The sequence below is a fragment of the Molossus molossus genome, unplaced genomic scaffold, assembly GCF_014108415.1.
Source record: "Molossus molossus isolate mMolMol1 unplaced genomic scaffold, mMolMol1.p scaffold_m16_p_1, whole genome shotgun sequence".
In the NCBI taxonomy this organism is placed as follows: Eukaryota; Metazoa; Chordata; class Mammalia; order Chiroptera; family Molossidae; genus Molossus; species Molossus molossus.
This window is the reverse complement of record NW_023425344.1, coordinates 145,426,334-145,443,916: the sequence shown is the minus strand read 5'-3', so window position 1 is coordinate 145,443,916 and position 17,583 is coordinate 145,426,334. Positions and strand designations below refer to the sequence as shown.

General features: G+C 41.9%; 1 protein-coding gene across 5 annotated transcripts in view; it reads left to right on the top strand.

Annotated features, from left to right (window-relative positions):
- The window catches only part of RPGRIP1 (RPGR interacting protein 1), an 85,748-nt gene that overhangs the window by 67,575 nt on the left and 590 nt on the right, over positions 1-17,583 (top strand). For all 5 annotated transcript variants that reach the window (XM_036254373.1, XM_036254363.1, XM_036254391.1 and 2 more), the window contains 3 exons: positions 4,882-5,074; positions 8,960-9,044; positions 13,576-13,706. In XM_036254373.1, the coding sequence (XP_036110266.1) occupies positions 4,882-5,074; positions 8,960-9,044; positions 13,576-13,706 (409 nt within the window). The remainder of the gene's footprint in view (positions 1-4,881; positions 5,075-8,959; positions 9,045-13,575; positions 13,707-17,583) is intronic.

The following is a 17,583-nucleotide window of genomic DNA, read 5'->3' as shown; positions in this document are numbered from 1 at the left end:
TGCTGAGTTCAAAATACTGCTTATAAGGATGCTCAATGAACTTAGTGAGGGCCTCAAGAGCATAAAAAAGGACCAGTCAGAAATGATGAATGCACAGTCAGAAATGAAGGAGGCATTAACTGAAATAAAGAATAATTTACACAGATTCAATAGTAGAGTACGTAAATCCAAGAAGCAAACCATTGATTTGGAATATAAGGAAGCAAAAAACACCCAATCGGAACAGCAAAAAGAAAAAAGAATAAAAAATAATGAAGATAGTGTAAGGAGCCTCTGGGACAACTTCAAGCGTGCCAACATTTGCATCTTGGGGGTGCCAGAAGGAGAAGAGAGAGAACAAGAAATTGAAAACCTGTTTGAAACAATAATGGCAGAAAACTTCCCTAACTTGGTGAAGGAAACAGACATACAAGTCCAGGAAGCACAGAGAGTCCCAAACAAGATGAACCCCAAGAGGCCCACACCAAGACACATCCCGCTGGTTTTTCCAGCCAGAAGTTATGGGGACTTCTCTTCCGGGCACTGGAACCCTGAGCGGGGCATCTGGTGTGGGACGGGGACCCCTCAGTCCTCAGGGAGGACCTTCCCTGGTGAGGTGTCCTGATTTTTATCCACCACACGTGGGTGTGGGGCAAGCCCGTCCGCCTTCACCCCTCCTACCAGTCTGGATGTGGCTGCTGCTTTAATTTTGTAATTGTAGGACTTCCATTCAGCTTGATTTCAGGCGGTTTTGAATGATGGTTGTTCTGTAGTTTAGTTGTAACTTTGATGTGGTTGTGGGAGGACGCGATCCATAGATATCTTTCTATACTTGGCAAGTGTTTTTGTGGAATAGCTTCCTATGAATTGAACTGCTGGTTTTAAAAGGAATTGTTCACTTGACATTTTCATGGATACAACCAAATTATCATCCCCACAATTATACCAATTTGTACTCTCACACTATAGTGGCCTTTTTCTCAGTGTTACCAACACTATTCCCCCAACATTCTCAATTCCTAACTTTACTGAAATAACAGTGTTTGTAAGGGAAGGAGTCAAAGTAATTTTGAAAATTTCTTAAATCTAGAGGGCACGGAAAGGAAACAAGTTAGAGAAATGCTAAATGCTGGGACTGAAGAGGTTAGTGAAACAGATTTGTGGTCCTAGAACTCAGAGAGCTCACAGTCTATGAAGTGTGCTCGAACAGAATTAAAATGAGAGCTACAAATTTAATTAAATTTTTTCTAGTAGCCACTTTAAAAGTGTAAAAAGAAACAAGTAAAACATTTAAAAATATTTTTTGTTTAACTTAAATGTCAAAGATACTATCATTTCAACATGAAATCAATAGAAAAATTATTGATATATCGTAAATTCATTTTTTTAATGCAAAGTCTTCAAAATCCAGTGTGAATTTTACACTAACAGCAAATCCCAGTTCAGATTAGCCATATTTCAAGTACTCAACAGCCACATGTGGCGAAGGGCTATGGCGCAATGTACCATGACTCTGGTGCAATGTTTTTCCTTTGTGAGCTGGCATCCATTAGCAGGAATCTAACCAAAATAGGGGAGTCCCAGCCAGCACTAAAAAATAAAAGAGCAACAACAGCACAAAGATACCCACATAGATTTAGAATACAAAATAAACGTTTGCATCACACACAGTAAGGATAAGAATTGTTTCAGGAGACTTTTTAAAAATTTTATTGATTTGAGAGAGAGAGAGAGAGAGATCAATTTGTTTTTCCTCTTATTTATGCATTCATTGGTTGATTCTTGTATGTGCCCTGACCAAGGATCAAACCCACAACCTTGGTTTATTGGGTTGATGCTCTAACCCACTGAGCTAAGCTACCTGGCCAGAGCTTCAGGAGACTTTTATTTCAGTAATCTTTATACACACACAGACAGATACACATATACTGAGGCTTAAAGTTTGAAAGCCACTGTGTTTATTCATTATTAAGTATAGGGGAAATATTCATCCCCATTAATCATGGCAGGTTTTTTTTGGTAAGATCTAAAGATCACAGAACCATTCATTTGTAAAATACCTATTCCTCAGACACACCTCAAGAAGTTAGGTTTAACCTACATTGACACAACAGCACAGGGTTCACAACTTAAAAATAATCGCAACATTCTCCAACTGGGAGAAATTTGACCCCAAGTCCCTCAAAAAAAAAAAAAAAAAAAAGCTAGCCCACCCAGTGTGGCTCAGTGGTTGAGTGTCAACCCATGCACCAAGGGGTCGCAGGTTCGATTCCCGGTCAGGGCACATGCCCAGGTTGTGGACCAAATCCCCAGTGGGGGGCATGCAGGAGGCGGCCAATCAGTGTTCTCTCTCATTGATGTTTCTATCTCTCTCCCTCTCCTTTCCCTCTAAAATCAACAAAGAAAAAAAAAAGGCAAAATAAATAAATAAATAAATAAATAAATAAATAAATAAAAAATAAATAAAAAATAAATAAAGCGAATCTTCTTTTGCATCATGGCCTGGCAATGAACAATTAATTGTAGGAAAGGACCTTGCTCCAAGGGTGACCTTTCCCTGGCATATTGCTGGTCTTACAGTTTAGAATCCCTGAACTTTAATGTCACTGGTCATGTGGTTTAGACCCTCTGACCTTTCATATCAATGGTCATGCAGTTCAGACCCTCCCCTGACCTTTCCTCCTCTGATATGTCACTAACTCATGTGGCATATCCCCTTAGAAGAAGAACAAGGGGGGCAGAGAATAACCTCAAATGACTCCCTTGCAGGGCCACTCCCTTAAGTATTAAGCCCTAGAGACAACATGCAGGCCTTAGTTGTGTTTCAGCTCCAGGCCCAGGAAAGTGGTAGCAAGGCCAGGCTGGCCAACGCTGTGACTGACATCACGACCAACTATGATGACTAATGACCCCCTGCCCTGGTTCCGACCAATCAGTAGAGACCATGACCCTGAAGGGACACACCTGGAAAAAAAAATTGCAACAGTGGCATTAGAGAAGTTTCTAGGGCGATGAAAATGTCTGTATCTTAACTAGGATGTTGATTACATACCTGTGTATATTTGTCAAAACTGTACACTTAAGGTTTTGAATTTTACTGTATATAAATTATACTTAAATATCTAAAAGTTAAATGCATGTTCCCAGGAACCATCTTAGAGAGTCTGATATAAGAGTAGCTATTACACTTTTTTGTTGTTGTTGAAAGTATTACAGATGTCCCCCTTTTTCCCCATTCACCCCCCTTCTTGCCACTCTCACCCCCCCTTCCTGCTTTTAAAAAATTTTTATTTTAAAGGGAGGAAGGGGGGAAAAAGGGAAAAAAAGAAGGGGAAGGGAGAAAATAAGGAAAAGCAAGGCAGAGGCGCTGCTGTGTCCACTCGTGGGGAAGGCGAGGGAGGGAGGGCCTTCCTGCTTTCTATTACACTTTTTAAAATGACTGTTATTATAAGAAATACATTTCTACATTTTCCCAGTACAGTCATGTAAACAAAGGTTTCAAGAAACAAGGCTTACCTTTACCATTTGCCTTCTATTCTATTCTATTCTATTCTATTCTATTCTATTCTATTCTATTCTATTCTATTCTATTCTATTCTATTCTATTCTATTCTTTCATTTTAAAAAAGCTAGTGCCCTGGCCAGTGTGGCTCAGTTGGTTGGAGCATTGTCCCATACACTGAAGGTCGTGGGTTTGATTCCCAGTCAGGGCACATACCTGGGTTTCAGGTTCTATCTCCAGCTCCTGTCAGGATGAGTGTGGGAGGCAACCAACTGCTATTTCTCTCTCTCTCTCTGTAAAAACAAAAAAAATCAGTGAACATATCCTCGGGTGAGGATTAAAAAAAAAAAATGCTACTAAGGTGACCCATAAGTGTCAAAGCCCACATTCTGGAAAACACTGTATAGAATCAATGGTTTCCATGATGTGTGCTAAGAAGGGTTGTATGGGGGCTACTGAGATGGAAACACCAAGTGTCTTTTTTTTTAAGAGGCACCCAGATTGTTTTGGCTGCAGATTTGTTGAGAAACATTGCGTCCTGAGCTTCCTAGGAGATGGTACAGAAGGTCCACTTGCTTCCTAAAAGAAGAAGAGAAAGGGGAGGATCTTTGGAGAAGTGGCGCATTGGCCTGGCAGCCTGGAGGAAAGCCAGGGAGCACTCAGATGAGAGGGAGAATTGTGGCTGGAAGGGAGCGTCTTGGGTGGATTCCTGCTGGTGCCATGTCACCAACTTGCTGCAACACTGTGGCAGGAGGGGCTTAGGTTGGTCTCAGCTCACTTCCGGAAACTAGAGAGATGTTGGCCCTCCAGCTGGTATCCCTAATGTGGAAGTAGATACAGGGATAATTAAAAGAGAGGATGGCGGTGGGGACTGTGACTCTGAAGTGGAGCTGAATGTGCTGGGGTTGCTGTGAGGGCAGCGTGGTCTGAGGTCCTGCTCGGTGGCCTGCACCTCGGTGGCTGCAGGAAGGACTGGGCAGCTTTGTGCTATCGCGGCTAAAACAGCTGTTAGATCTCCACATCAGTCAGCAGGTCTCTCAGGAGCTAATCACGGGAAAATGCTGGCTAGGTTTCCATCAAGAAAGTTGAATAAAAGCTGTCCACTCAGAAAGTTTCTTGATTGTCTATGTAGAGATGGCTGAGAAAGGCTGGTCTGAAGACATGATTCCCTGGACTAGGAAACAGAACAGCTGAATTCTCATTACAAATTGCCCACACATTAGCTGGGACAATTCAGTCAAGTTGTCTCTTGGTGCCAATTTTACCTATAAATTGATTCTCAAGGAGTAATACATTCAATGAGGATGCCTATGATTGATAGAGAGTAGTGTGTTAATTAAGCGGAGTATATACTTGGAGCATCAGTAACCTATAGGAAATAAATGTCTTTTTCTTACCAGGATTCAGAGAAGATGTGCATTGAAATTGTCAGCCTGGCCTTCTACTCAGAAGCTGAAGTGATGCTTGATGAGAACGTAAAACAGGTGTACGTGGAGTACAAGTTCTATGATATACCCTTGTCAGAGACGGAGACTCCAGTATCCCTGAGGAAACCGAGGGCAGGAGAACGTATCCACTTCCACTTTAGCAAGGGTGAGGCGCTCACTGTGGTCAGCAGGGAGAGCAAGATGGCAGACGTTTAGACAGAGGGGTCAGAACTATTCTGGACCTCTGATGGCTGATGGGATGGCTCCAACCCTTTTTTCTTTAAATAGTTTTATTGATTTTTAGAGAGAGAGGAAGAAAGAGAAACATCGATGTGAGAGCATGGCATCAATTGGCTGCCTCTGCACGCCCCCTAATGGAGATCGAGCCTGAGACCCAGGCGTGTGCCTTGACCAGGAATCAAACTGGCGACCTTTCGGTGTATGGGATGACACCCAGCCAGCCAACTGAGCCAAACCAGCCAGGCATCCAAATCTTTTTATTTTTATTTGTCAAAATAGTATATGCATGTGGCATCAAATAGAATTTAAAAATTTTTTTGAGTTAAAAGTAAACAGTCCTTCACCCACCCCTTCTCCAAAAATCACTCCCTTTCCCTTCTTGTCAGCCTCAGTCCAGCTGACAACTCCACTTGTCACTTTTTCTGTCATTTAATGCTTTCTTTCTTTCTTTCTTTCTTTCTTTCTTTCTTTCTTTCTTTCTTTCTTTCTTTCTTTCTCTCTCTCTCTTTCTTTCTCTCTCTCTCTTTCTTTCTCTCTTTCTTCTTTCTTTCTTTCTTTCTTTCTTCTTTCTTTCTTTCTTTCTTTCTTTCTTTCTTTCTTCTCTTTCTCTCCTTCCTTCCTTCCTTCCTTCCTTCCTTCCTTCCTTCCTTCCTTCCCCCTCCCTCCCTCCCTCCCTCCCTCCCTCCCTCCCTCCCTCCCCCCTCCCTTCCTTCCTTTCCTTCCCTTCCTTCCTTCCTTCCTTCCTTCCTTCCTTCCCTCCCTTCCCCTTCCTTCCCCTTCTCCTTTCCTTCCTTCCTTCCTTCCTTCCTTCCTTCCTTCCTTCCTTCCTTCCTTCCTTCCTTCTTTCCTCCCTCCCTCCCTCCCTTCCTTCCTTCCTTTCTTCCTTCCTTCCTTTTCTCTCTCTCTTTTTTCTTTTGTTAATCCTCATCTGGGTTATTTTTCCATTGATTTTTAGGTAGAATGGAAGGGGAGAAGGGAGAGAGAGAGAGAGAGAGAGAAACATCGATGTGAGAGAGAAACATGGATTGATTGTCTCTCTTAGGACCTTGACTGGGTCTGAGGATCGAACCTGAAACTCAGGCACATGCCCCTGACTAGGAATCAAACCTGAGACCCCCTTGTTCCAAGGGCTGATGTTCCAACCGCTGAGCCAAACCAGCCAGGGGTAACTCCATATTTCTGAGTAATATTTGTATTGCAGTTTTCTGATTCACCAATTTAGAGATTATCTGCTGACTTCCAGTCTTGGAACATAAAATTTCTCTCACACCATACCCATGTATCCTTCCTCCCATATAGGTGGATCATAAATTTTTATTTAATCCAGTCTTAATTGTATCTATTATTACAAGCATGTAAATATTAATTCTTGCAGAGCCAAAGAATATGCCATGATTATATTTTCTTTCTTGTTTATGTTTTTGCTTGCCGCAACTTTTCATCTGCTTTATTTTTATTATAACTGTTATAATTATTTTCACATCCCCCATTGGCCATGCCAAATTTCCCAGTAATCAAACCTGTCAAATAACTTGCCTGTTTTTTTCCTGAAGACTTCTCTTCATCCTCTTGTTCTTTTCTAGCATACAGTTCAGCTGTTACCACTGCTGCCATTTAGAAAATTTATTTAATTAATTCTCTCCTATGCTAGATTTCCTGTCTCCTGTGTCATCCTCCGTCTGATTTATTCTTATTTTATTTTTATTAAAAAAATTTTTTTTCTTTATTGATTTAAGAGAGAGGAAGGGAGAGGGAGAAAGACATAGAAACATCGATTGGCTGCCTCCTGCATGCCCCCCACTGGGGATTTGGCCCACAACCTGGGCATGTACCTTGACCAGGAATCGAACTGGTGACTTCTTTGTGCATGGGTTGATGCTCAACCACTGGGTCACATAGCCCGGGCTTACTTTTTTTTTTTTTATCATCACTCGAGGACACTTTTCCATTTTTTGTTCAGATAGAGTGGGAGGGAGAGAGAAGAGAGAGAGAAACATCGACGTGAAAGGGACACAATGAGTGGCTGCCTTCCGCACAGCCCTGACCCAACCAGGGCCGGGGACAAACTGCAACCGAGGTACGTGCCCTTAGTGGGAACTGAACCTGGGTCTCTCTGGACTGCAAGCCAACGCTCTAACTGCTGAGCAAAACAGGCCAGGACTTCTTTTTTATTTTAATTGATCATATTTTCCAGTAACTTTTAAAGGAAGGGCACATTGGAGGTAACCATTTTGAGACGATCGTGTTTGAAATATCTTTCTTTTACTTGTTTATTCGATTGATAATTAGACCGAGTATGGACATCTGTGTTGAAAACATTTTATTCAGAATTTTAAAGCATTTGGTCCATGGTTCTCTATATCCAGGCCAGGAGTGTAATCTGTATATGATAACTATCCTCTTCTTCCCCAGAAGATTTGAACATATTTTTCTTTATTGCTAGTGTTCTTAAATTTCAGAATAATGTTCATATTTTTTCTTTAATTGTTCTGGCCATTCTGTGGGCTCTTTCAATCTAGAAGCTCAAGCTTTTAGTTCTAGGAAGTATTATTGCATTTCTTTAAAAACATTTTTTAAATGTTTATTGATTTTTTATTTTATTAAAAAAATTTTTTGTTTCTTTATTGATTTTAGAGAGAGAGGAGGTGAGAGGAAGAGAGAGACAGAAACATCGATGAGAGAGAACATAGACTGGCTGCCCCCCACATGTCCCCCACTGGGGATCGGGCATATGTCCTGACTGGGAATCGAACTGGAGACCTCTTGGTGCATGGGTCATGTTCAACCACTGAGCCACGCCGGCCGAAGTTTATTGATTTTTTTAGAGAAGAGGAAGGGAGAGAGAGAGAGAAAGATCTATGTGAGAGAGAAACATTGATTGGCTGCCTCCTGCACACCCCCTACTGGGGATCAAGCCTGAAACCTGGGCATTGTTCTGACTAGGGATCGAACCGGGAGCTGTCATCCATAGATGATGTTCAATCCACTGAGCCACACCAGCCAGTCTAATAAAAATTTTTGTATATATTTTTATTGATTCGAGAAAGAGATGAAGTGGGGGAGGGGAGAGAGAGAGAGAGAGAAGAGAGATCATTTGGCTGCCTCCTGCACCATCCAAGTGCCTGTCCTCCATCCTTTTAGTTGCTCAGTTATTCCATGGTCTTTAATGGCATCTGGGGAAAGGAAGAATGCCCCCCGCTGAGCCTGTTAGGCAGGTTTCATACAACATAATAGCTAGAATTTAATCCTGTGGTCAAACCCAGCTAACGTAGAGGCTAGAAAACATAGGTCCATTTGTTGGAGGCCGGAACATTCCCATATACAAGTGAGCAGGAAGGGAGGAATGGATGTTGAGACAAGCACCTTGAGTTGAACTGCCACAAAACCCAGATCTCTAGGGCCCCCCCGAAATGTCTCCTAGAATTCTTGCACCTGTGAGGTGGTGGGAGCACTTCTATCTTGGCATACAGCAGAAGAGCTTTCAACGTAGGTTGTAAGGCTTCATTTGTATCAAGAGGTTGACAAACATTTTCTTAAAGGATGAGATAGTAAATATTTTAAGCTTTGTAGGCGCAACTGTCTCTATCACAGCTCTTCAACACTATTATTGTAGTTGGAAGGCAGCCCCAGACGATATGCAAATAAGTAGGTGGGGCTGTGTTCAATAAAACTTTATTGATGAAAACGAGTGGTCAGCCTGTGGGCCCTACTTCTCCAACTTCTGTTTTATATGTACCACTTATGAAAGTCTTAGTGCCCACGTAGCTAAAGTGTATGGTTCTTTGCTTTTTTCCCTCTTACCCTAATCCAGTGATAGACCTGGACCGACTGGAGCAAAAAGGCCGAAGGCAGTTTCTGTTCGCCATGCTGAATGGACAAGGTCCTGAGCAAGGACGGTAAGCATTTCCTCTCCATTTGGAAAGAAAGAAGATATTCACACGAGAATCCAAGAGTTTTAGTTTGGTTTTGTGCTGATATTGAATAAGTTAACAATATCTTTTATATTAATTTACTCTCAATGCATTTCTCCTCTAATCGAGTCTAATTTATGTTTATGGCTGACTATTTGATAAAATATATAATCTCATAGGTTGAGCTCATTTCTCATCCATACCATCTCTTAAGTGCTTTTTGTTTGTTTGAGGCAGCAATTTACTTGACTGCTGACAATTTCCTATATGGAATTGGCAAATGCTTCAACATTTTAAGATAATTTGATTCATTTCTCACAAACACAGTACCATTGCTAGCTTACCAAATATTATGTCTTTATAATACTAATTTTGTTAGGTGTTAAATATTATTCCTCTGGACGAAATACTTTGATATAACTGAAGTAAATTCTAGGTCTTCTATAAGTTTTAGGAAGGCCAGTTGTCGTTATTTCTGTAATCTGAGGAGGCCTCCTGTTAGAGGTTCCAGATGAAACACATGGGGTATACCTATACTTAAACACCTACTCTTCCTTTAGCTGAAATTTTAAATTCAAATGTAAGTAGGCATCTGTTTTGGGTTTCTTTTTCTTTCTTTTTTTTTTGCAAAATCTGGCAACCCTATATTCTTTCCATGTGTGTTGGTAAAAAGTAATATGGGGCCAGTATTTAAATTTATTGCTTTTCTAAAAACCCAATAAATTGATTTAATTTGCATTTACTTTGTCTCTAGTTAGTCATAGAAATAACTGAAAAATGAAGCAGCTGAAATAAATAGTCTGATTTCAGTATCACAGTGGACTTTTAAAAGAAATATAAGCTTACTGGTAATTTTTGGAAATGAAAGTGATTTGGGTGTTTCCCTTCAGCATTAATATTAAATTTAGCCTTTTCTTTATTTTTTTTTCTTTCAGCATTTCTAGAACTGCCCCCTTTTTTAAATCATCACCCTAGGATATTTTTCCATTTATCTTTAGATAGAGTGGGAGGGAGGGAGAGAAAGAGAAACATTGATGTGATAGAGACACGTCGACTGGTTGCCTCCCGCATGACCCAACCAACCAGGGCCAGGGGCCCAACCACAATGGAGGTACGTGCCCTTGACCGGAATTGAACCTGAGACTCTTTGGTCTGCGGACCAATGCTCTAACTGCTGAGCCAAACGGGTCAGGGCTAGAACCCTTCTTTTCTTTTCTTTTATTCTCTCATACTGGTAATCTTTTCTTTTTTATAGCATTCTACTCAATTTTAGATTCCAGTTGATTTTATCTTTGACTTTCTTTTTGCCAATATGGTACAGTGGACAGAACATTGTCTTTGTAATCAGACAAATGTGGTTTTGAATCCTGACTCTTCTACTTACTAGCTCTGATCTCTAAGTTATTACTTAACTTGAAGGCTCTTGTGAGTATAAAATTGAAATAGCATAGTTTACCTAAAGCACTTGTTATTGTGCGCCATATGTCGTAATGATAGTTACCATCCCTTTCCTGGGAAAATTGGGGTGGGGGAGTTGGTATTATCCCTTTGCATTTTTTAAATTCTCAGTAATCATACAGAAACATAACCACAAATGAATTTCTTCTTTCAGTTTAATCATCTTTAGCTATAATTTTAAGAGCTTGAATTTTTAGTCCTCTTCTTGCTCTCTTAGCACCATTAGCCACCAACGTTTGCTTTTATTTAAAAAAATTTTTTTTAATCCTCACCCAAGGATATTTTTCCATTGCTTTTTAGATAGAATGGAAGGGACAGAGGGAGAGAGAGAGAAACATCGATGTGAGAGAGACACATCAATTGGTTGCCTCCTGCATGACCCTCACCAGGGCCAGGCATGAAACCTACAACCCAGGTATGTACCCTTGACCGGAAGTCGGACCTGAGACCCTTCGGTCCTCAGGTTGACGCTCTCACCGCTGAGTCAAACCAACTAGGGCTGTTTGTTCTTTTTTAGTTTTTAAAGATTTTTAAAATTAATTTTTAGAAAGAAAGGAAGGGAGAGAGAGAGAAACATCAATGTGATAGTGAGACACCAATCCACTGCCTCCTGCCTGCTGTTTACTGGGGATTGAGCCTGAAACTTGGGCATGTGCCCTGACTGGAATCTAATCGGCAACATTTTGCTGCATTAGATGATGCCCAACCACTGAACCACACTGGCCAGGGCCAATGTTTGCTTTTAAAAATATATAGGATTATGCCCTGGCTGGTGTGGCTCAGTGGTTGGGCATTGTTCAGTGTATGGAAAAGTCAGGGCACATGCCCAGTTTTCAGGTTCAATGCCTGGTCAGGTGCATGTGGGAGGAAACCAATTGATGTTTCTCTCTCTCTCTTCCTTTCTCTCTCTCTCTAAAATCAATAAAGACATTTTTTAAAAGTATAGGATTATGTGCCAGGCCGGTGTGGCTCGGTGGATTGAGCGTTGTCCCATGGACTGAGAGGTCTCAGTTCGACTCCTGGTTGGGCACATGCCTGGGTTGCTGGCTCGATCCCCAGTAGGGGGCAGCTGATCGATGTTTCTCTCTCACATCGATGCTTCTATTTCTCTCCCTTCCTAAAAAGTCAATAAAAAACCTATGTTTAAAAAAAAGCATAGGATTATGAAATGTCCAGGATAGGCAAATCGAGAGACAGAAAGTAGACTGGTAGTTGCCAGGAGCTGAGGGAGAGGGGAATGAATGGCTGCTTAATGAGTATAGGATTGGGGGGTGGGGTAATGAACATGATCTGGAATTAGATAGTAGTGATGGTTGCACAAGATTGTGACGACACTAAAAAACACAGAATTGTACACTTCAAAATGTTTAAAATAATGAATTTATAGTCCTTGAATTTTTCTCAAAAATTTTAGTAGGTATAGGTCTCTGGAATTCAGTATCATTCTTTGCTAGGCTAAGGCAAGGTAGTAATAATCAGTGTTGACTGCTCACCCTGGCCAGGTGGCTCAGTTGTTTGGAGAGTCATCCCATACCCCAAAAGGTTCAATTCCCAGTCAGGGCACATACCTAGCTTGCTGTTCAGTCCCCAGTTGGGAGAGTATGGGAGGCAACTAATTGAAGTTTCTCTCTCTCTTTCCCTTCCTCTTTAAAATCAAACATATCCTCGGGTGAGGACTTTTAAAAGATACATGTTTTGCCCTGGCCAGTTTGGCTCAGCGGTTAGAGCGTCGGCCTGCGGTCCGGAGAGACCCGGGTTCGGTTCCCGCTAAGGGCATGTGCCTCGGCTGCAGTTTGTCCCCGGCCCTGGTCGGTTGTGCGGGTGGCAGCCACTCGATGTGTTCCTTTCACATCGATGTTTCTCTCTCTCTCTCTGTTCCTCTCTCTCCCTCCCACTCTACCTGAACAAAAAATGGAAAAATGTCCTCGGGTGAGGATAAAAAAACAAAATTTAATTAAAAGATACATGTTTTTATTGATTTTTAAGAGAGAGAGGAAGGGAGAGATAGAAATATCAATGTAAGAGAAATACATTGATCAACTGCCTCCTGCACACCCCCTACTGGGCATGTGCCCTGACTGGGAGTCGAATCAGGACCTCAGTCCATGGGACGACGCTCAATTCACTGTGTCACACTGGTTGGGTGCAATTCTGTATGTCTTCTGTTCCCTTTACTATGCTCAAGCTTGGTACCCAACTTTTTTTTCTTCTTCTTATTGATTTTTAGAGAGAGAGGAAGGGAGAGAGAGAGAAAGAAACATTGATGAGAGAGAACATCGACTGGCTGCCTCTTGCATTGTCCCCCCCCGCCCCCCCCCCGCACTGGGGATCGGCCCACAACCTGGGCATGTGCTCTGACTGGGAATCAAACTGGTGACCTCTCTGTGCTTGGGTCAACACTCAACCACTGAGGCACACTGGCCAGGCGGTACCCAACTTTTATTTAGAAATTTAAAACCTTTTCTTCTAACTTCTCCTGTTTATTGTTTTTTGTGCAACACCTCCATTGCCCATATCAAATCTTTCATCAAAATTGTAAACCATCTTGCAAGGAATTATATATCAACAGTTATATAATATCAATTGATATCTATATCTCTATCTAATCAATTACATTATCTGCAGTTCCCTCTTTTCAAGGCTAGCTGTTACTTTTTTTTTTTTTAATACACTTTTTTAATCCTCACCTGAGGATGTTTTTATTGATTTTTTTTTAGAGACAGAGAGGAAGGGGGAGAGAAAGTGTGAAAAACATTGATGTCAGAGAGAAACTTTGGTCAGTTTGCCTAGGTATGTGCCCCGACTGGGAATCAAACCCAAACCTTTTGGTGTACCGGAGAACGTTCCAACCAACTGAGCCACCTGGCCAGGGACTGGTTGTAACTTTAAATTATGCCAATTTTTCACTCTTTTGCTGTTGTAATCTTATAAAATGGAGGCAAAGAAAAAGTGATTCAAGGAAGACATTGTCTAATTTATGATTACTTTTAGCCTTATTATTTTTTAAGCCTACGGGTATCAGCAGTGCTAAATTAAATGTAATTTTTCCCCCCGTTAGTTTAAAGTTCACAGTGGTAAGTGATCCTATGGATGATGAACATGAAGAATGTCAAGAAGTAGGATATGCGTATCTGAAACTGTGGCAGATCATGGAGTCAGGACGAGACATTCTCGAGCAAGAGCTCGACAGTGAGTAATCAATTTTTTGTACTTCTCAGTTCCACTTATTTTTAAGGAAATCATCCTAACAATGAATACTTTCCCTGTTTTACCGTCAAGACATAATTACTGCTACAAAGTTTATGAGATACAAACTGGATTGAAATCCCTACAGCTCCGTTTATTTCTAGATCAAGCCTCAGAATAGTCAATTGTCAACTTTAGCCCACATACTTCATGATGATGAGTCTATTACAAATCTCGATGTCTGAGATAAGAACATTTCGAAACACCGCGTTCTTTTCAGTCAAACTTAAACACCAGAATTTCTGACCTCTCACACATACGGTTTGTAAAGTTAGCTAACACCTCTTCTCTTTCGATGCCTTGTCATATACCCCATCTCTCAAGTAGACACCAACCTCCCTCTTCCGTCACATCTTACATTGGTGACCAAGTCTTATCCATTCCACTTCAGACGTGTCTTGACTACATTCCCACTGCGGTACGTTTTCTGAACTGGTCTCGTTGCACTGGTTTCTTCCCATTTCCATCTACTATAGTGTTTCTGTGCATTTGATCACATTCTTCTTAAATCTGTTTTTAAGACTCTTTGCAATCAGACCAAGAATATATTTTACAAATATCTGCATTTGAATGCCTTTAAGTGGGCCTGCTCGGACTGTCACTGCTCCGTTACCTTACACAGCTGGGACTTCACACACTTATTTAGCCGCTAGGCTGGGTAGGCATTTAAGACTAGTCACTAGACTAGATCACTGGTTTTCGAACTTCCAGTCATAACCCATTCATGGATGGTGAGATTAAATTAGTAAATCACAGAGTTTAAAGGAAACCCCCCCCACAAAACCGTAGAAAAGAAAGTATCACTGTACATTGCACAGAGTATACATTTTGTGAAACTTGATTTATGTACATGTTTGAGTCATGATACTAAATTTTTATTTGCCTGGCCGGTGTGGCTCAGTGTTTGAACGTTGACCCATGCACCAGGAGGTTGTTGGTTCGGTTCCCGGTCAGGACACATGCCCGGGTTGTGGGCTTGATCCCCAGTCGGGGGCGTGCAGGATGCGGCCAATTGATGTTCTCTGTCACTGATTTTTCTCTCTCTCTCTCCCTCTCCCTTTTTCTCTCTCTAAAAATCGATAAAAGAAAAAAATTAGCCCTGGCTGGTTTGGCTCAGCAGTTAGAGCATCGGCTCTCGGTCTGGAGAAACCCAGGTTCGGTTCCCTCTAAGGATGCGTACCTTGGTTGCAGTTTGTCCCCGGCCCTGGTTGGGTTGTGCGGGTGGCAGCCACTCGATGTGTCCCTTTCCCATTGATGTTTTTCTCTCTCCCTCCTACACTATCTGAACAAAAAATGGAAAAATGTCCTCGGGTGAGGATTAAAAAAAAAGAAAAAAAATTAGCCTGATCGGTTTGGCTCAGAAGTTAGAGCATTGGCCTGTGGTCCTGAGAGACCTGGGTTCGGTTCCCACTAAGGGCACATGCCTCGGTTGCAGTTTATCCCCGGCCCTGGTTGGGTCCTGCGGAAGGCAGCCACTCGATGTGTCCCTTTCACATCAATGTTTCTCTCTCTTTCTTTTTTTTTTTTTTTTTTTTTTAATCCTCATCCGAGGACATTTTTCCATTTTTTTGTACAGACAGAGTGGGAGGGAGAGAGAGGAAGAGAGAGAGAGAGGGAAACATCGATGTGAAAGGGACACATCGAGTGGCTGCCACCCACACGACCAACCAGGGCCGGGGACAAACTGCAACCGAGTTACGTGCCCTTAGCGGGAACCGAACCCGGGCCTCTCCGGACCGCAGGCGGACGCTCTAACTGCTGAGCCAAACCGGCCAGGGCTCTCTCTCTTTCTTCCTCTCTTCCTCTTACTCGAGCTGAACAACAACAAAAAAATGAAAAAATATCCTCAGGTGAGGATAAAAAGAAAATTTTTAAAAAAAAATTTATTTTTTTACTAATTATAAGAAATTTTGAGGAAAACTCTTCAGACCGAGTTTCCAAGTTCACCAGTGGACAAAGATTCTTCATTATATTCCACTAGTTAGTTAAGTGTGATATTGGGCAAGTTACTGAACCGCTCTGTGCCCGTTTCAACTATGAGAATAATAGTGGTTCCTCTTTCATAACGTCACGAGGATTAAGGGAGCACTTCAGTGAAGGATTGAGGGGGGATTGTGTAAAGTGCTTAGGACATGGAAAGTGCCATCTCTGTTGGCTGTTTTCCACCTAACTCCCAATTTCTATCCCTGTCCCCATTTCCCAAACGTGCCAAGTTCTCCTGACCTCCACGCCCTTTGTACGTAAGGGAAAACCTCTTAAGCCTTTTCTGGTGACCTCAAAATCCCTAAGGCCAATGAATGCTTCTCAATTTTTTTAGTCATAAGAAAAATTTATAGTAATCTCCTTATTATGGCCTCCCTTCCATTTCCGGCTTCAAAACTCCTCCAGCACTGAGCTATATTTTCTCCCATCACTTCAAAACGTGGCTCCTTGAAATATTTGCTGAATGGCTGATCAGTGCACAATACTCTTTTGGTGCCTATACTGTTCAATTAAGATCAACTTTTCATCCAAATACTTTACACTCTGTTCTTATCAATTTTCCTACTGCCAACTCCAATTGGTTTTCTTAGTCATCCTACTTGACCTTTCTCATTCTCCTTTTTAAACTCTTCTCCCTTGGTTTAGGCCATTTGGACTGTCCCTATCACTCTGGGAGATTCTGTTTCCTGCGCAGGGTCTTCATCCTGGGTTTGAATGTTGGATTCCCCTGGTTCAATTCCTAGCCTTGTATTATCCATACACCGTTTTCCTAGGTGTTTGCATCCACTCAGGATTTTACTTGTAACCTAGAAATCATCTCAAATCTAGGCTTCTAGGCCTGATTTTTAAGAGTCCCATGCTCTGCAGACTGAGCTAGCCGGGCACGCCCTTAGACCCGATTTTAAATAAAATTTTGACTTACAGCCAACTAAGTCACTACTTATATGCCCTTAGTACCTTCCTGCCCCCACCTACAACCTTGTGCCTTATGTTCCCTCTCACCCACTATCCATCTGGTTATCCAAATTGATCATCCTTGATTCCAATCTTCTCCTCACTCCCAACATTTTATCATAAAATTATATTTTACCTCTTTTAATAGTCTGAATCGATCCCTACCTCCCTACCCTTATTCTTGTACTTCAGACTCCTTCATTTCCTTCCTGAATTGCTCAACAGCCTCCTAACTACCCTTCCTGATCTGTGTGTCACCTCTGAATATATTATCCAAATAATGGAGCCATTTTTCTAGAACCAAACAAAAACCATCACTAATACCTTCAGTTAAAACCGAATTCCTTGGAAGACAAAGGCCCTTTATGATCTGGCCCCCGCTTCTCTGCACAGCTTCGTTCTGCCACGCCTCACAATCTTCCAGACTTGTCATAGTCTCATGTCCTGGCACATGCTTAAGATATCTTCTACTTTTCATTTTTAAATTCCCACCTGAGGATATTTTTCTATTTATTTTCAGACAGACAGGGAGGGAGGGAGGGAGAGACACACATCGACTGGCTGCCTTCCACATGACCCCGACCAGGCCCGGGGACCGAACAGCAACCGAGGTACGTGCCCTTGACAGAAATCGAACCCATTACTCTTTGGTCTGCAGGCTGACACTTTAATCACCGAGCAAAACTGGCTAGGGCATTATCTTCTACATTTTTAAAAATCCTCACTTGAGGATATTTTTCTATCTATCTTCAGATAGTGTGGGAGAGTGAGAGGGAGGGAGAGAGGGACACATCAACTGGCTGCCTCTCACACGACCCCAGGGCCGGGGACAAACCGCAATCAAGGTACGTGCCCTTGACAGGAACAGAACCCGGATGCTCTA